The sequence below is a fragment of the Trichechus manatus genome, unplaced genomic scaffold (genome assembly GCF_000243295.1).
Source record: "Trichechus manatus latirostris isolate Lorelei unplaced genomic scaffold, TriManLat1.0 scaffold00083, whole genome shotgun sequence".
NCBI lineage: Eukaryota > Metazoa > Chordata > Mammalia > Sirenia > Trichechidae > Trichechus > Trichechus manatus.
In genome coordinates, this window is record NW_004444019.1 from 8,663,736 (window position 1) to 8,684,043 (window position 20,308).

General features: G+C 37.4%; 1 protein-coding gene across 1 annotated transcript in view; it reads right to left on the reverse strand.

The window, feature by feature from the left end:
• The window catches only part of COL9A1 (collagen type IX alpha 1 chain), a 97,345-nt gene that overhangs the window by 27,172 nt on the left and 49,865 nt on the right, over positions 1-20,308 (reverse strand). The window contains exons 19-28 of the mRNA XM_004381358.2: positions 16,409-16,462; positions 13,551-13,604; positions 10,276-10,329; positions 8,842-8,895; positions 8,671-8,724; positions 8,481-8,534; positions 8,002-8,055; positions 6,730-6,774; positions 5,584-5,637; positions 5,425-5,478 (exon numbers count right to left, since the gene is read on the reverse strand). Coding sequence (XP_004381415.1) covers positions 5,425-5,478; positions 5,584-5,637; positions 6,730-6,774; positions 8,002-8,055; positions 8,481-8,534; positions 8,671-8,724; positions 8,842-8,895; positions 10,276-10,329; positions 13,551-13,604; positions 16,409-16,462 — 531 coding nt within the window. The remainder of the gene's footprint in view (positions 1-5,424; positions 5,479-5,583; positions 5,638-6,729; positions 6,775-8,001; positions 8,056-8,480; positions 8,535-8,670; positions 8,725-8,841; positions 8,896-10,275; positions 10,330-13,550; positions 13,605-16,408; positions 16,463-20,308) is intronic.

Consider the following 20,308-nt stretch of genomic DNA (forward strand, 5'->3'; position numbering starts at 1 on the left):
AATTGTGATTTACTTAGACGCATGTGAAATGCTCACTGTGAAAGTTTCATAAGTACTACAATTTAAAATGTGCTAAATATATTTTGTATCAACAGGATTTGGTGACCTAGCTTCAAATTTAAGGCATCCATCCTCCTGAGCCATGACTCGAGGCTTAAGAGGGTGGTACTGAAGACAGGAGCGCTGGAGCCCCGCCGCCAGGTCTGAAGTCTAGCTCTGCCATGCACCAGCTGGCAACTCCAGGCAAGCAATTTAACTTGTCTGTGCTGTGGCTTTCTCATCTATAAAATGTAATTTGAATGATTCTGTGTGAATGAATAAATTAAGATACAAAAAGCACTTAGAACAGTTGCTGCTCACAGTAAGCACTATAGAAGTGTTAGCTATTGTTTTTGTCCAAGGTAATTACGAAAGAAATCAGTCAAAATTATGGGTCTTTTTCAGTTAAATGTTTCTTTGCCTTTCAAATCCCCAAATCTCCTTAGAACTACAAGTTGTGCTTAGAGAAAAACAGGTCTCTAGTCCTCATGTCTCCAGTTTCTGTCAGTACCATTGATCACCAAGTAGGCACCCTCTTTATAAGCACTCTCTTTATAAAATGGTCACTACTTTGTAAAAATCATTTTGATAAATACCAAACCAAATTAACCAAATCCACTGCTATCAAGTCAATTCTGACACAGAGCGACCCTATAGGACAGAATGGAAATGCCCCGTAGGGTTTCCAAGGCTATAAATTTCTACAGAAGCAGACTGCCACATCTTTCACCCACAGAGCAGCTGGTGGGTTTGAACTGCTAACCTTTGGATTAGCAGCCGAGCACTTGAAGCACTGTGCCACCAGGCTCCTGCAATAAATACATCCAGGCAAATAATTCAATTTGGAAGTTTCTCTTTTAAGATGGAACTATTAGACTTAAAAAAGATCACAGAAAATATCAGAAATTTAATTATACTTGTATTGCCAAAATTATTTTACAAAAAAAATTGGGTTTTATTCCACTATGCTCTAGATTGTAATGATTATTGTATTTGCTTGATTACCCAAAGTGCTACTAGATGAAGAATGAACATTATCCTTAGTACCTTGCCAACTTTAGAAGTGGGAAATTATATTCACTACACTTAGTGTGGACTGCATTAATGCCTGTCTCTGGCAAAAAAGATGCCAATTGACCCAGAAGAGCAATACTGATTTCTACAGATTGTTTTCACAAATCGATTTTCATATTAACATTGGAAGATTATATTAGTCCTACTCTAATAGATAACCTTTAGATTTCTCATAAACATATTTTTAAAAATCAATTATGTAGTTTGTATTTCTCTCTAGTATAAATGTAAATATTCCCTCACACACAGAGGAGCCCTGGTGGTGCAGAGGTTAAGAGCTATATCTGTAAACCAAAAAAGGTTGGCAGTTCAAATCCACCAGCCGCTCTTTGGAAACCCTATGGGCAGTTCTACTGTCCTATAGGGTCACTATGAGTCAGGATCGACTCCATAGCAATGGGTTTTTTTTAGGTCACACACAGAAGCAGGTAAAAATCTGTCTAAACTACAACCATCACAGCTGCTTAACAAATTATTTAAAAGGGTAACATTACAGGGCTTAGAGGAGGTGGGGGGTGTGGGTGGTTTGCAGCTTAGATCATTCAACAACATACCATAAATAGACCTCTGTGTTGAGGCTATTGGTGATGGGGTGGGGAGTGGGGGTCTACAAGAGAAATGAGACAGGCTTCTGTACTCTTGGGAGCATATAATCTTCAGAAAACTGGGGGTAGATCAGCATGGCACTCACCCTGTCAGTATTGTGAGAGCAGAACAAACACAATGCACTCACTGAAAGCCCTGGTGAACTCTGAGAAGCCCGGAAGAGGGAAATAGGCAGGAGCACTGCATGGTTAGACCAATCAAAGGCCCAGGCAATCTTGTCTGTCTTGGAACAGGAGCCATCCAGGCTTAGGTATAAACCAAGTGGACTGTGAGTGGAGAAAGCCAGAAGCATGACCAAGTGGTAAAGGTATGTCCTCACATGAAATCACTGGAGATATTAAAAACTCCAATATTCTTTGCTGTGGTATTGACAAAAGTTGATGGAACTATGGTAGAGAAGGGGAGAATTTCATTTAATTTCAAAAACTTGTTCCAATTAGCCCTGATTGACTATTAGACACATTAAAAATAAACTTTCATTCCTTCTACCAGGCTTCTCAATTTTGAGATTTGCAGGAGAAACTGGTCAAACTTGTGAGGGATAGTTGAGAATGTGTAAACTTATCTACAAAACTGAATTTAATGATGTAAAAAGAAAGAACAAATGTATCTTTCAGTAAGTAGATTTGGTGTTAAAACTCTGCTCCAGAACTATAATATTTATAACCTATCATGACATTTTTCTGAAAAATTTATAGTAGGTGAGAATTCACTTATTACCAACGAAGACATCTCAGCAAGATTTGTTATACCTCCAGTTCAATTCACTTCAAGAAATATTTATTGAACATCTACCTTATGGCAGGTCCTAGGGAGGGCATAGCAAGATATAGGGAACACAAAGGGAGTCAGACATGTCTCTGCCTTCCTGGAGATGACATCAGAGGCACAGGATGGCACAAAGGGATCAAGGGCTACAGGTTTTAGAATAAGGAGAAATTACTTCTATCTGAGGAATAGGGCATAATCAGATACATTTTCATGGTAGGATTAACATTTCAATTATATCTAAAAGGGCACATGGGATGTTGACTCAGAGAAATGGAGAAGAGAGCCAGCCTTCTAAATTCCGGGTCTAACATAAAGGAAAACAGAAAGGCTAGGAAGTGCAGAGAGTATCTGGGAATCAGCAAGGAGTCCAGCTTGACTTGAACACAGGATCTGGGTGAGGCAGAAATGGGAGGTAGAACTAGGAGTATTAACAGATAGCATCAGATTTTGGACTTTCTCTTATCATCATTAGAGAGCCATCGAAGATGTTTAAGTGGGAAAGAGAAGTGATAATGGAAGAACGGAAGAATGGAAGCTGTACTTTGGAAAGACCAATGTGGTGGTGTGTGTACAGACCGAGTGCAGTACCTTTCTCCAGGGATTTGGGAATTGTGTTTGGCATTTTTGTTTATTATAATGACTGTAGGAACACCACTTGGTATTCGATGGGTGGAGGCCATGGATGCTAGACACCCTGCGTTGTTCAAGAGTCCTGGAGAACAAAGAACTATCCTAGTGAATAGCAACAGTACCCTATTGGGAGAAGCTAGTACAGGAAGGAAAGAGCAGAGCTGGGAAAACAAATCAGGAGAAATTTCAATAACTCAAACATTCGGTAATAACCTGATTCAGGGTGGTAGAAGTAGGAGTGGAAATTAAGAGTTTAAGAGACCTTGAAAAGGAGGAGGTAGGAGCAACAGGTCCTACTGGAGACAGGAAATGTGACGGAGGAAGAATACCAAGGCTTTGAGTCTCCATGACAGGAAGAATGGTAAGAATTCGGATTCTAACAGAAATTCAAAACTCAAAACCTAATTCAGACTCCAAACACTATGTGGGCATAACCTCCTCTGATTTGCCTCTACTCATATGAGAGAATTTACCCCTCTCCTGCAGTTCTGTCTCTAGCTCATTGTTTTATATATCCCATGGCACTTAGGTGGGACAAGCCCACTCTACTCTGTCACTTTTTGTGCTCCGTGCATGGTCCCAGCACACAGTGGTGCTCAGTCTATGTTGATTTAACTATACAGAGTTTCCTGCTCTATAAAATGAATAGCAGATATAATAGTACATTTCCAAAGTTCCAGAGCTCCTCTCCCACAGTACTAGATCTTTCTGGACCAGTCATAAAGCTTCTTAATTGTTTTATAAATGTGATCTGACTAAGCCTCATTGCTTTGACAGTCAGTTTAAGGAAAATATTTTAATTAGAAACCCATAGGCTTCAGCAAAACAGAATAAAAGAATAAGTGAGGCACGAGTGAGCACGGAGCATAATGAGGAGTGGGAGCTAGTTTCTTTGGCCCGCAGAGAAACTTCAGGAAAGTATCCGGTAGAGGTCAATTGACAAACATCTGTAAGAAGTGGAAAAACTCCACTCTCATGCCATAAGACATCAGGGATATCTCACTTTCCTCAACCATGAAAATCCTCACTCAGCATGCTCAAAAATTCTTAAGAAGAGGTATTTACAGTTGGAAATATTTCTGTTTTCTCATTTGGAGTTCTTTCTTTTCCTCAGCAGACTTTGAAAATAAGAATCTAAACTGAAGGCCAGAGAAAAAAAATTTTAAATTCAAATTTAAGTGCATAATGTTTAGTTTTCTAATTATTATGAGGGAGTTTCTCTCTAAGGGCTGAACTGTATCTAGTGAGAAAATACACATTGCTATCTACTGTAAAACAGACAAGTTTACAGACTCACACTAAGAGAAAACAATATGGCAGTTCTTCAAAAGAAATAGTTACCATATATCCCAGCAATTCCACTCCTGCATATGTACCCAAGATAAATTAAAACACATGTCCACATAAAAATTATACACAAATGTTCATAGTAGTATATTCATAATATCCAAAAATTGGAAACAGTCCAAATATCCATCAACTGATGAATGGATATATAAAATGTGGCCTATCCATAGAATGCAATATTGTTTAGCAATAAAAAAGAATGAAGTGCTGATATATGCTACAACTTCGAAAACATTAAGCTAAGTTAAAGAAGCCAGTCACACACATACACACACACACACACACACACACACACGCAGAATATATACATAAGACCAAACCCATTACCGTCAAGTCAGTTCCAACTCATAGCGACCCTATAGGACAGAGTAGAGCTGCCCCATAGGGTTTCCAAGGAGTAGCTGGATTCAAACACACACACATATATACGGTATTATTTCATTTGTATGAAATTTCTAGAATATGCAAATCTATAGAGAAAGAAAATAGATTAATGGTTGTCTAGGGTTGGGGCAAAATGGGCAATGAATGCAAATGGGTACAGAGTTTCTTTTTGAAGTGATGAAAATGTTCTAAAATTGATTGTAGTGATGGTTCACAACTCTGTGAGTACACTAAAAATCAATGAATTACACACTTTAAATGGGTGAGTTACATGGTATGTGAATTATATCTCAATAAAGTTGTTTGTCTTTTTTTTAAAAAATTACACTAAAGTATTTCCTTCAATATAGGATGAGAGCAGAAAGGGTCTTCAGCTTTTTCAAGTACTTCATTTTTGTTTCCATTTTCTGAAAAGAAGGCATCTCTTGTATATCCAAGTAGCACTCCTGTTTCATTGTCTGATCTGGACTATGCTCAAACATCAGAAGGCTTCCACGCATAAATGAGTGAAGGAACATGCAGCCAAGCCCTGGGAAGGCGCTTGGGGAAGCTCTACAGAAGAGAAATACTCACAGGAATCCCCCGGGGCCCCCTGGGTCCCACCTCTCCTGGAGGCCCCTGGTGGCCCTGTTACGAGGAAGACAGATTAAAAAAAAAAGTTAATACTCTTTGATCCTTTGCTTTGTGATCACAGTGGGTTATAACTTAAGGGAAGGGAAAATGGCATCTTACCAGTTTGCCTGAATTTCCCAATTGACCAGGTTTTCCTGGAGCACCTGTGTTACCCTAAAAGGTAAAATGCAAGATTCAAAGTAATTCAGACTATAAGTAAGCATAATTATCAACCTGCCTTACCCAGACCGGGTATTTCTTAGATTTAAGTAGCATTAATTTCCTGATTTCACAATGAGAATTTGGGAAGATGTAGAATCTGTTTCTCCATGGATACATCAAAATCCTTCAGATTCAAGATGCTGTTTGTTAGTCCCAGAAGTGTATTAAAGGTCAAATGTCAAAAATAAAGGTCTTCAGGCAGGTATGAAGTCAAAGGATTTTCTTTCTTCACAATATCAATTATATGTGCCTTTCCAGTACCATTTCTACCTTCAATACATCTCTTTGAACCCTTTTTATCTCACATCAACACTATCACAATTATAAAGAATTGGTCAGCATGAGGAAATAAGAGGATGTGCTGCTGAGAAAGTCCTGCCAGCGAGCTGCAGGGAGAGTACATGTCTGAATATGCCATCTCCACCATCAGTCACTCACAGTTCGATAATTAGGGATCTCTGCTCAAGGTATCGGAGACCATCACTGTTAGTTCACTATGACTGTATGCCTGTAGCCATATAACCTGAGACCAATGTCTACATTATTCATATTGTTGGCTATTTTATTCCAAAGTAAAGCTCTATTTTATTCTTCTATTTTTCTTTCGCCTGTGGTTTTTAATTGTTTGCACTTTAATTCACTGTAAAACAGAAGCACTGGTTGATCAGTAGGTTAATAAAATGCCTAATACCTTTTTACTCCAAGCTAAATCACCTTAATAATATTCACTGGCATAAGTTTCATGGCTTAATAATATCTTTCTTATTTTAAGTGGTAAGGAACAATAAAACTTTCTCTATACTAGCAAAGAATGACATTTTCATGAAGGAAGTCTAATCAGCAATACTTTTTCACAGTATTCTTCCTGCAGCTGAGAAAGAGATTAGCATTTGAAGCCTTAAAGCTTTTGCTCTTTGATTTCTCCTTAGGGTCAAATATAAAATAAAAGGCAGATTGGAAGTGTTAAATATTATTAATAAAATATATCAATAAAATAATAGAGAAGTAAAGAAAAATATTAATTGAAAAGTTTTAATTTTTTACCTTTTCACCAGCAATGCCCGTTGCACCAGGAATTCCAGGAATACCCTAAAAGAATGAGCAGAGTGTGTTTTAATCACTCAGTCTGAGAATCCATGAGACACCAAGCCCACTGAACATTGCCGTGAGGCTGAGGGAACCGTTACAACATGACGACCTCAAAGGCATTAGGGTGGACAGTCTTCCTAGTTCCCCAGTTACAGAACTACCCACAGTTTGGAGGGCATTGCTGTGGTATAGCTGCCTGGTTATCAAGGCCTATGTCTAACTAACGTTATTTTTCAAAGGATGAACTTCCAAATTAGAATTCTGTACCATTTCCGGGTTAACAGGAGCTCTTATTGGCAGCACAGAGACTATAGGTATGTGGCGTGGTTTCATGTACAGCATAACAGAATGAGGACCTATAGAAAATGTTGGGCCTTACAGTAGAAAAAGGGATGGCAGGAGAATGCTGGGCCTATTTGGTACTTTTGGGAATCCAAACTTTTTACAACTGATTGTTTAAAAGTATTAGATATCACAATAAAGTGGAAGCCCAGTCCCCAATTTCACCAAATATCTTATATTAACTTAAAACATCTGCCTTCAAAAAGCCAAGAACATATGTGGCACAATTCACATGAGCTTCCAGCTGCATTCATGCAGGGAGACAGTAATTTGAATGATTAAAAAAACAGCACATAATTTAAACATAATAACATATCTCACATTGTTCTCTGAGCAGACTGTTTACCCTCTTGTGGCTCCACTCTGCTAACAAGAAAAGAACTCTGGAAATGGGCAAAAGTAGGAGGAAGTATATGACCCTGCCCCACACTTCAGGGTTGGTAAAAGAAACTAAGGAAGGCTGAACAGACCACAGAGAGAAGAGAGATTTAAAACCTAAAGCTTAACCATTCAGAGAAAAGATACAAAAATGTAAAATTAAAGTATCGTATCTTCCCAAAACAAAAAAAAACAAAACCCATTGCTGTCGAGTCAATTCCAACTCATAGTGACCCTATATAAGACAGAGTAGAACTGCCCCATAGGGTTTCCAAGGCTGTAATCTTTACGGAAGCAAACTGCCACATCGTTCTTGCACGGAGCGGCTGGTGGGTTCGAACCACCAACCTTTTGGTTATAGCAGAGTGTTTAACCTCTGCGCCACCAGGGGTCCTCGCATATCTTCCCCAGAAAGTATCAAACTGTGTTTAACATGTCTCTCCCCAAAATTCTTATCTTCAAAACATGTATATAAACCAATAAACATTTAAAGAGCCAAATACTTACAGGTAACCCCTGCAATCCTGGATCACCGGGAGGCCCAGGTTTCCCAGGTTCACCCTGAAATAAAAGTTTTCATCACATCATTGAATGAGCTGCTGTATTTCTTTTAAGAAAGGGAGGGGCACAGAGCCTCTTGGTAAAAGGAGTATCCCAACAGCTGACCTTATATGCACTTTTATAATGTGACCCAGTTCAGGGTGGGGGTTGGGAGCTGGACATAGGACAAAAATTCAGTCAGAATGCACAATTTCCCTCCGCCTGCTTTCATCAATGGGGCAATTTTACTGAGGTCCCAAAGCTGAGCAAATAAATATACTATTCGAATAAGTGTTTTGTATTTGGCACTTGATTAAAAAATTAAAAGGAGAAAAAAAAGCCAAAAGCTGGCTAAATCTCTTGGTAATAGAGTAATGGAAATGCTGTGCTCAGTTGGTCAGGGCCGAGACAGCTGCATTCACTCTGGGATGAAATCACACAGCTACCTTTGTTCCTGGCATCCCAGGTATCCCGTCACGGCCATCCACACCTGGCAAGCCCTAAAGACACATAAAGAAACACACTGTCCCTTAGAAACAGTCTCATTCTGCTTCCCTTCATTATTTTTTGAAGTTTCATTACAAGTTAGTAATCATTTTGAAAAAATGTGCTTGATGATTACAGCTCAGGACATACCGTGTCTCCCTTGGGCCCAGGGAGGCCAGGAATTCCTCTGGAACCTTGAGCCCCCTGCAGGACAAAAGGGAAAGGACAGATAAGATGCGCTCAGTGATCACAGGTAAGCACAATCAGCAGTTACACTGAAAAGCACAATGCTGGTAGTGATTAAGACTAATTTGAACTCACCCTCTCTCCCTTGGGACCTGCTTCTCCTAGAGGTCCACGCCGTCCTTGGTCACCCTGTAAGAAAATAAAATATAAGCAAAAGTTTTTTATTGGAAGATTTTCTTTAAATAATAAAGCACCATCCACATTACCTAACTACCATTCTTTCATCCAAATGGCTTTGATCTATCTTGGATGTCTAGCTCAGGAAATATTTCTATAAAAATTACAGTGTCTTAAAAGTTGATATTGCCATAGGGACAATTAAGACATGCCTTTTGTTTTTATTTCAATACATACTAGAGGGTGTATATGCAACTGTGCTCTTTAGATATACACATATAGTAAGCTAAAGTTCTACGCTGCTGGTAACATTGGCATCAGTAATTATGTCTACATATCACTTAACCTCATTGAATATAATGGTGGGTTGAGGTTTAGATTAGTTACCAGTCGCTGCACCCTATTAAATTCCCCACTCAATTATATTGGTTTCTGTCAAAATGATCCAGCTAATGTTGAAATATGGCATGGGTGGTAATAAAGGAAAGGGTGTATCTTTCTAAAATAGAGTTTTTGTTGAATTGCTTTATTCTAAAACCTAGAGTGACTCTCTACGGCTACTGGATAAGTTCAAACTGCTTAGAAGGGCATTTAATGTTCAAAAGGTGTTCTAAATTATCTAGTCCATCTCCTCACACAAACTTTCCACTCCAGGCAGTGACAACCCCTGTGATAGCACAGACATACCCATCACCACCAAGAGTGTCTCCTGCCATTTGTGCTCTTCTGCCTCTCCCACACAGAATGGCTTTCCAGCCCAGCCTTCCTCCTAGCTCTCTTGCATGGATTATCTATCCCACATGCTCTAGCACTTGATCACATAAGGCATCATTTAGTTACATTCTGTCTTTCCCATGGGACCATAAATGCCTTAACAACTGGAAATTCTATCTTACTTTTACCTTTTCTACTTTTTATGTGGTATAGGTGATTATTAATGAATGACTTTTTTGTCTGTTTGCTTCCAAAAAAGTCTACAATAAGGACACATGTACATATGGCAGTCAAAATATGGAATAACGAGATCAGAAACCATAGAGAAGAAGGATATAACTGCCCTCAAACTAAAAATAAAACGGTTACTGTGACTCTGAGCTTTCTGGCAACCAAAAACAAAAGGAAAACACAGCAAACATGAATACTTCACAATTTGACTCAACTTATGAGAAAAACAAAAACCAATTAAAGTCAAAAGAACATTCCGCTATATCCAAAAAAGAGATGCTTGTCTTTTCTTAATTTAGAAAATTTTTAAATAAATATAAAAGCTACTGTCTATTTTTCCACTTTAATTATCACATGTAAAATGCACTTGCAACACATATATACAGCAAAACCCAAAAAAAAAGAAAAAAATCTATCATCGGGTTTTGTGGAAGGAAAATCACTTACAGGTGCACCAGGAAGACCCTGAGGCCCAGGGTCACCATCTAAGCCCCGAGCACCCTGGAAAAAATAACACAAAGAAAGAAAATTAAGTCAGTCGTGTATGATAAAGGCCACATCAGTCTTTCCAAAGAACTTCAATAGCCAGATAAAAAGGAGGTTTTGTGTCTGTCATATGTGCTCTATATGTCAGTGCACCCTGAGGAGTATTTAATCAGACATCTTGGATATGAAAATACTAGTTTATATCTACTCATCACACCAGAAGTACTTAAACACAATCTTTGCTACCACTCTGGATATTTTAACACTGCTTCCATTCTAGACTGTTTACATGAACTAAAAACGATGGTACCCTACCTATTCAGAGAACCTGGCAAACCCATTGGAGGAGCCACCCTCCTGGCATCCTCAGTATGCCTATGAGGATTCATTAATGGTAATGGCCACAGCAGCCACCCGAAAAACAGCTGCTGTGGACTCTTCTACAGCCACAGCTGTGGGAGGGATTTCTAGGTGGATCTTCATCTAGATCCAGAATCAGATGTCCAGTTGTGTCATTCAGAAGAATGAACTGTAATAAAAACCTGAGCATCTCTTTTCCCATTCTGGATAGATGTTTGGTTCAGCTTGAGTAAAGTAGTTGATCTATCTCCTCAACGAGTGATGACCTACGAACTACCTAGAGCTTTGTAAATCTTAAAGAGTATCTTAAAATGATCTCTAACTTGGCTACAGAGTGTACATATCACCTCCTTATTTTTATTATAAGAATCAAATTTTGATTCTGAAACAAAAATACAGGGTTTTTTTTTTGTGTGTGTGTGTGTCTGTGTGCTCTACCTATGTTCCAGAGAGATCAGTCCCTGGAGAAGGACATCATGCTTGGTAAAGTAGAGGGTCAGCGATAAAGAGGAAGACCCTCGACGAGATGGACTGACACAGTGGCTGCAACTATGGGCTCAAGCATAGCAACGATTGTGAGCATGGCGCAGGACTGGGCAGTGTTTTGTTCTGTGGTGCATAGGGTCGTTGTGAGTTAGAACTGACTTGATGGCACCTAACAACAACAACAATCTATGTTACAAGACAAAATACAACGCCTTTAAATCTTTTTCTTATCTACTCGGTTAATGAGAAGGCAGAAGGGCAACTGAAATGAACAGAAAGCCTCTTAATGAACAGGGTTGAGATGGGGAGATGGTAAAATAAATGGAAAACAGTCAAAAGAGTATTGATTAGATATCAGGCCAAGGAATTCAGGTGGACAGCATGGGTAGTAAGAACTGAAAATTAGAGAACCTTTGATAGAAGGTTCAGACATTGGTAGAATCAAAGATAGAACACAACTGAGACAAGGGCACCACAGAGCCTTGAAACTCTTTGATCCCTAAGAACTAGAACAGAGCAGAAGGCGTTCTACATTCACCAGGGAAGAAGAGATTTGTAAGACTGAAAAAGATCTTGAATTCATCATTCGCCTTGTGTTATGTGAGCGGAGATCAGCCTTTGCATTATAGAAATCTCTTTGATGCACTCACTCTCTTATTGCTGTTCAGCACGAGCTCAGACCCACATTGCTGTTACTAGGTAACCACTCCATGGGTCTGAGTTCACAAGAAGAGCTTTTCATTTTTTTTCCAACAGCAATTTGATAGAAATCAGAGGAAATGAGAAATTTTGAAAAAATAGCAAGTAGAAAGATACATCAAATAAAGAGCATATCAAGAACAGTAATTGGTTTCAAAATAAGGGGTCACATATTTTAGGGGATGATTTAAATCGAGAAAAAGTGAAGACTTAGGTATCAGCAGCTTCAAAATAAATGGAATTTATTATTTAATAAAGGAATAGAGACACACAGAATGTTACTTAAGGTAATATGAATCCAGAAATATGCATACCTCTAATACGTTTATAAGAATACAGTATTTTCAGAAAAGAAATATTCTAGAGAAGATTGAAGAGGATAGCACGAAGAATGAAAATACCTAGAAGAGACAAAGAGTCTGACAAAACTGAAGTTGAAGGAAAGAATGGTAAATAAGCCAGGGCTTCAACTCACAGAAATGTGCATCTCTTTAAGAAAGATTTAATGTTATTTACTGAGCACCCACAATGTGCAAGTTATTCTTATTTATTTGTTAATAAAAAGTTCTGTGCTTCTATGTGGTACTGACACAAAGTATCCATACAGACTATAAAGAGAATAAGGCCAGAATCAGAGGGGGTGGTGAGTGAAGAGTGTTTGTTTTTAATTTTCTGGGGCATACAAATCGGCTTTCCTAACACACATTCTGAGAAGTGGTAACCATTTTCTTAAAACATGATAGAGAAGTTTAGACACACCACTACACACACACATGCACGTATGCACGCACCATGAAAAAAATTCTGAACATAAGCATTCAGGTTTCCACAGTTTTGCTTAAGATACTCACTCAGCCATTACCTTCCCTCCATCCTCCATCAATAGCAACACTCCTCATCTTTCCAGGCCAAGCATCCTTCTAACGCCCCTTCTCTCATAAGCCCTCCCAATTTCCCCACTCAAGATTAGTTACTCCTTCATCTGCACTCTCTCACACTACTTGCCCTCAGATTTGTGTCTATCCTGCTTGCATTATAGGTAGCTATCTACTTGTTTGTCTCTCCCAGTAAATAATAAATTTACTGACAACAAAGACAGGGTCTTATTCCTGTTTTAATCTTTCCAGCATCTTGCACAGTGCCTTGCTATGGAAGTGCTAGGAGAGTCTGGTCTCGGAGACTGGGCTTAGGGTGGGTTGGTGTACTCCAGCCACATGTGTATTATCCCTGTCGAGTGCAGGGCTCAGCAATCAGCTTGGGTGGTAAAGGTAACACCGTGGACAGACCTCGTGTCATTAGGGGTATCCCACCTTCTTCACATCTTCCTTTCCATCCTCCCCTGTCCTTGCCTTACTTGACCAGACACTCTCCAGGCACTGTGGGCCTGGCTAAAGGATTTTCTATGGTAATCAAATAAAAGTCATTAGCAATGTGAACTAGAAGATATAAAATATAACAACCCCATTTACTCTAATTTACCCAAGATAATTTAAAGTACGTAATACATGGCAAGTATCATGCATACTCTCGTTTCTATTATCTATGCTTTTGACAGAAATGCAAGAACCAAACCACACATACCTATAAAGTGTCAGAAAAAAGTTGCTGAAGACAAGAAGTTACTTTTAAATGGACAAAAATTCAAATATTTAATATATATATATATGATATTATCATAGTCATCCTCTTACTTTTTCCCCTTTGTCCCCAACTATGCCAGTGATGCCTCTCAAACCTTGAGCTCCCTGGAAATGTGGAAAAAAAAAAAAAAAAAAAAGAAAGAAAAACACTTTTGTTCTGACCCAGACATTACTGTCACTAATAAAAATGACCAAAAAAAAAAAAAAAAAAACGTGAATGATTTTAGTTGAAGTAGACATCCTGATTGCATCACAAAAGCTGATCCAGAAGAGACACATGTTTTCATAAGTAAAGGTAGCACTAGGAAATGGCTACAGCAGACAAACTTCTACTTTAGAAAGAAAAGTCCAACAAGAATTCTTTTGATGGTAAAAATCCTTTTACAAACTTCTAAAGACTCACACAAACCTGGGGTTGGCACATTTATTGATGACAAAAAAAGTAAATATCATTAATGTAAGAGGCATTATGATCATGTATTTGATTTAGCTTTTAACTCACATACACAAATTACACTACCATTCTCACCTTTTTCATTGCTTGTAACTTGGTGACTTATACCTTGGAATAATTTTTGCCTACCCACGTATGCCATCAAAGGCAATTAGGTTCCCAGGCTCACCCACAAAAGCTTATGACTTATAAACGAAGCTGTAGTCTGCATCAACCATGTGCATTCGTTATTCATTCCACCATTTCTGGGGCAAAAGACATTCTGAATTCCAACCTAGAGCAGGAAATTATCTCACCTCATCCCAGGCACCAGAGTGGGTAATCCCGAAAATGAGGGGGCACAAGTGTGATTTCTAGAATCCCTTTCAATACTGAAATTTCACCATTCTTGACTCTCTGGCCCCACAGCAGCAAGGCTCCAGTAATGGATCCTACAAAGGGCGAGCCTGGGTCCTTTCTGGGAGCAGTGGCAGGGGGATGCTCTATCAGAAAGTAGACTAGCTGCTGAACAACTTGCTAACTGTCCACATTGAATTAAGATAAAGTAGTTCTCGGCCTATTACTTCCTTCATGTTCTTGCTAGGAGAAAAAGAGGGCAATTCCATGAGCAGCTGTTCAAACAGGTCAGTCACAAATTCTGTGTAGATCAATCAGGAATGACCAGAAATTTAAATGTTCAGGGTTATCCATCTTAGGATATCCACTCAAGATCAAAAGTGAGATGTGGCCATATCATATTAAAGTTGCTCTTTTTTGTGTAGTTCATTTACTGACTCTGAAGGTTTTACTGACATTTACTTCCAAGACGACTTCCAAAAGTATTCAGGTAAATAGCAGTGACAAGAGAACACCATGTAAAGTTCTCAAAGTCACTACTTTGAAGGACAGAGCTTGTGTATAAATTTCCAGAAGCACTTTTTTTTTTTTTTAATTTGTGCATTACTTTATGTCTTTGAGTTGATCCTGACTCACAGCGACCCTACATGACAGAGTAGAACTGCCCCCATAGGATTTCCAAGGCTGTAATCTTTAAGCAAGCAGACTGCCACATCTTTCTCCCACAGAGCCACTGGTGGGTTCAAACTGCCAACCTTTCAGTTAGCAGCCAAGCATTTTAACCATCGCTCCACCAGGGTTCCTTATAGGTGCATGTATATTTAAAAAGTAAAAATTGGTGAAATTTACAGAAACATTTTGGCATACTCACTCCTAAACACCAGGTCAGCAAGCACTGACAATATCCCCAATAGACCACTTGAGCTATGCACTATCCAATATAGATCCTTAATCTATGAAAACAATTTTTTAGATGTCGATTGCAAATTCTGTCCTGAAGCTCTTTGGGAATGGCTTTAAAAAACTTTTAAGCTCCTTCCAAATTTTCATCATATCAGAAAAGTATACTTTCCTGCCAGCATTTATCATTATCTCCCACTATTCAAATAGAGTCCATCCCCTTACTGTCTCATATCTAAAGCATCAGGAAAGGCAAAAGCTTCTGGAACAAGCACCCTGGCCTCCTCCATAAATTCCCTTAAAGTTCTTACATGGTTTAAAAGCAGAGACCATTTCTTCCAGATTCTCAGACTTATTTCCTTTAACTTGATTTTACCTAAGCTCTAAGTAAACGTTCATCTGCAAAGTTCTCTGAACCCTTTTCAAAAGGTCAGTTGGAAAGAGCAGAGCAAGTGAAGGATACCCCATGTCTGTCTTCCCCAACTCTTCAGTTTCGAGAATAGGACCTGAGCTTGTCTTTTACATAGTCCATACCTTGGCTAGCTGAAATAGTCAATGAATATTTGAAAACAATTATTCCCATAATTATTATTATTCATTTTTACAACAAAAAAGGTGTAACAATTCCACTTTCATATAGTACAAAAATAATGTAAATTCTGATTTAACAAATATTTTAAATTGAAGTAGTCTGATATCCCAAATTAACTCACTATGCATGTTATTGCAGCAATATGCCAAAGCACAAGGGACTAACTTTTTATTAAAAGACATGATTATGGGCAATTAAGAAGGTTCTAATTATAATGATTACATACTGGTCTAAGCTACATTAATCCAATGGACGATACACCTCCTGCATATTCAGGGTACACAAAATATTCTCATTATATCACATGATAGTACCATAGAGCATAAAAGATATATACATCCTCTGTGCTCAATATTTACTTTCAGATTGCCTGGACCTGGAATTTAGTAAATGGATGTATGTAATTATAGGTAGAAATCTTCTGTTAAAAAGTGCTCGAAGGTACAATGGGGGTCTTCTCCTATTTTAAAATAATGGTAATCTCCCAAAGCTGGCTTGGTGGAAAAATAGAGTATGTCATGTTAATGTAATGCTATTAACCCAAATGCTAAATAGAAAATATTCCAAGATTCATGGAAAAAGGGATATTTTCATATCCTAGTTAAATATTTTTTAAAAATACTTTACTGGGGGTCCTTGAGCTCCAACTTCTCCCAGTTCTCCCTGGTCACCTTCTTCACCCTAAAAAACAACAAAGAAAAGCACAACAAATGTTATCCTAGCACATGAACATAGAAATAGACTCAGCTAACTCAGTATGTTTTAAATTCATTTGTCATTCCATGAATTATCCTACTACCCTTCTTTATTTTATATGGGGTAATCCATATTCACTATAGAAAAAAGACGGATAAGTATACAAATAAAGTCATTCAAATCCCACCATGTAGCTATAAATACCAGTAACGTTTTAGATTCTATCTTTTCAAAATTGTTCTCTACACACATACATGTTCTATGTATGTGTATGTGTGTGTGTGAGTGTATTATTACTAAAATGTGATACTATGTAAACTATTCCATAAAATGCCATACATTTTTAATCATGAAATAGTGGTTTTTATTTTCACTTTTCCTATTGTAATGTTTGTACCATAGACAATTCTTTAATGTAATTAAATCAATCTTTTCTTTCATGGGTAATACCACTGATGTCACTCATAGAAAGGCCTTCTCTATTTGCCCTCAAAAATTATAGATAGATAGATAGACAGACAGATAGATAGAGACAGACATATAAAGACACTTAGGTATATCTATATATCCATATCTATCTATATAAAAAAACAAAACAAAACCCATTGCCACTGAGTGAATTCCGACTCATAGCAACCTTAGAGGACAGAGTAAAACTGCCCCTATGGGGTTTCCAAGGAGTGGTTGGTAGATTCAAACGGCCAGCCTTTTGGTTAGCAGCCAAGCTCTTAGCCACTGCACCTCCAGGACTCCATATCTATATACATATACATATATATTTTTCTAGACTTCCTATTCTACTCTGCCAATCTGCTGTATGATGTTGCCAATGCCACATTTTAATTATTGAAATTTTATAACACATTTTAATACAAAAAAGAATTCTCTTGCCTTTATTTTTCATTTATAGTTGCTCTTATTTTTCAGATTTTCCTAAATGTTGACCCTTCCAGATGAATTTGAGAATTGTTGAACAACTCTTCACAAAAACAAAATTTGCTTTGTATTAGGACTACATTAAATTAATAGACTAACATGGAGAGAACTGAAATATTTACAGTACTGAGTCTATCCTCAAACTCAGAGTGTCTCTCTATTAAGTTTTTGTTTTTCCCCATCAAAAAAGTTTTGCTCTTTTCTGTTAGACTTGGGTATTTCTTATTAAGTTTGTTCTAAAGTGTTCTGCCTATTTGGTTGTTAAGGGCAATGGAATCTTCTTACATTATATTTTCTAACTGATTATTATTTTTAACTTTTAATATTAATTTTACAATCTCTTATATACTTTAAAATGTTAGAATATTCCAAAAAGAAGTCCACCTCCTGTGCCTTTCAGAAATATTACTTTCTGGACTCTGAAAAAAAGTGAATTTTCTCACTTACAAGAGTTTTCTTTTTGTTACGATAGATTTGTTGGCTTATATTTTCTGTGGTTATATATATCTTATATTATGAAGTTAATTATGGAAAAAATCTTTATTTTTAATATTCTGTATACAATTACATAAAAAATCCATTTCTATTGTTTCTTTATTGCACATTTAAACTTATCCACTTTCTTTCTCTCACAGACTGTAACTTGTATTTTTGCAAGAAAACTTAACCACAGTATTAATATAGAACATTGGAGCATATAGTGCAAAGAACTAGGTTATGCATAAATCATTTACACTTGATTTTTTAATGAATTACGAGAGTTTTCAATGGTGTTGCTAGTCTCATAGTTATATTTAGATTATATTCCATAAGAATATATGACTGACACTGGGAAGAAACAGTCCTAATAGGAAGGCCAGTGAATTAGCCAGTTCATGGAGTAAATAATCAACACTTATGTATAATTGAATGTTTTTTATATTTCCTTAACTAGCTCTAAGAACAATAGTGCTTGATATGTTCACTGTAATTTTTTATTGGCATAGCTTGGGGTACTTTCCCATAGATTCTCCATAAAGCTTGAAGTAAAATATATGAATTAAATACTTTGTCTGCAGATGAACACTACACAACTAATCAATAAACACAAAGTTAAATGACAAATTCAGGACCAACAACTCACTACCATCTTACTGGAATATTTTTGACTATATTTTGACAATTTAAAAAACCTTAATTAACTTATTTGTTGAATAAACTCAAAGCAAGGTGGTGACTCTGAAAACAAATTTCAGACCTCCAGCTCTTAATTCTTTATCATTCCACTTTCAGTTTATAGTTCAGGGCGTCTGTTAGCCCTTTCAAGGTTCATTCTCCAATGAACTGACTTATTGTCATCCTATCTTCTATGTCAATTTGCAAAGACTCCACTCAAAGTTTTAAATGATGCAAAAAGGTGAGATAAATTCAAATAATTCTCAGTGAAAATGTTTGCAAGTTACCAGACACACCAAAAAAGTTGACAGGATCCCTACTAAAAGTCCAGATAACTAACTTGGGTAGGTGTCAAAACCATTAGTCTCCTGGGAGAGTAGGGAGACACCTGATTGACGACAGTTCCATTCCACCTAATTGACAGTTCCATCCCTAGATCATGTGGGATAGCAGCATGGAGGTTCTCCAAAGGAATAGTGGTCACCAAAAGAAGAAGGAACAGATTCAGGACAGTCAAAAGTAACAGAGGGCCACCACATCTGCTTTACTACATGTATTACCTCAGGAACATCTATTGATGTAAATTAATATTGTTACACACCTGGTTTTTGTGATTATATAATATTTTGTCATATGCCGTAGTTAATTTAGACAGTCCCTCTGATCGGACATACTTTTTTCACTGCTTTTTAAATTATAAATTTTTAGATTCAGTGAAGGAATTGAGCACAGACAGAAATTTCCAAAGTACTCATTTTTTTTTTTTTCTGTATTCACCAATCTGACATCAGGAACCCAGCTGTTGGACTCCTGATGAATAAAATGCCTCAACTATGTAAAACCTAAGTACTAGATATCTTTAAACTTTTAAGTAATAAAACACTTTTAAAATAGATGTACAAACTGTAATAGGGGATAGAAAATTAGCTTATTTATCCTGATTATTTGAGGTTGTTCAACAGATTGATTCTAAAGACTTCAAGGATATTAATGCCTGAAACATTAATCGGTTGCCTCTAGCTCTTGACTTCCAAAGACAAAGATTGGTCTTCTGCCCAGTGCTCAGTAAAAGGAATAGAAGGACATAGTCAAAAAAAAGTCTATAGGATCCTCTTTATAGGAACACTTTGATTTTGGGAAATATTATAAAATTAACAGGGGCAAAAATTCTAGTATGTAAGAAGTCAAATTCTTATATATTGAAAGTCAATTTACCCTAGTGGATGAAAAAAAACATAAATGGGCCGCCTCGCTTTAGATTTCAGCCTGGGTTTTTCTGCAGGACATACCAGCCCCAATGCAAATTGTACTTGGATTCCATGTTTCTAACCAGATAGTAACATAAGTTTATCACAACTCCCAGCTTACTCAAAATCTAGGCTATATTGAAATGAGGTCAGAAATAAACAGATTTCAGAACTTGAGATGAAGTTATAAACCAATTACCAACTTCTCTGTTTGCTAGTCTCAGCAATACTTGTCATAAAATTTTACACTTGTCATAAAATTTTGTTTGGTAGAGAGGAACAACTAGCTGAATACTGTTTGACTATCAAAGGCAACAAGGAAAAAAGCCGAGTGTGATTGACTTGAAAAGCGTAGCAACACAGAAAAGAATGAAAATGCATGGTGCTTTCTTTGTTTTTTGTCATTGAACAACTGACTGCTCTGACCAGGATCACAACAGAGGGTTCTGGACAGAGCTGGAGAAGGATGTAGAGCATAATTCTAACTCACAAA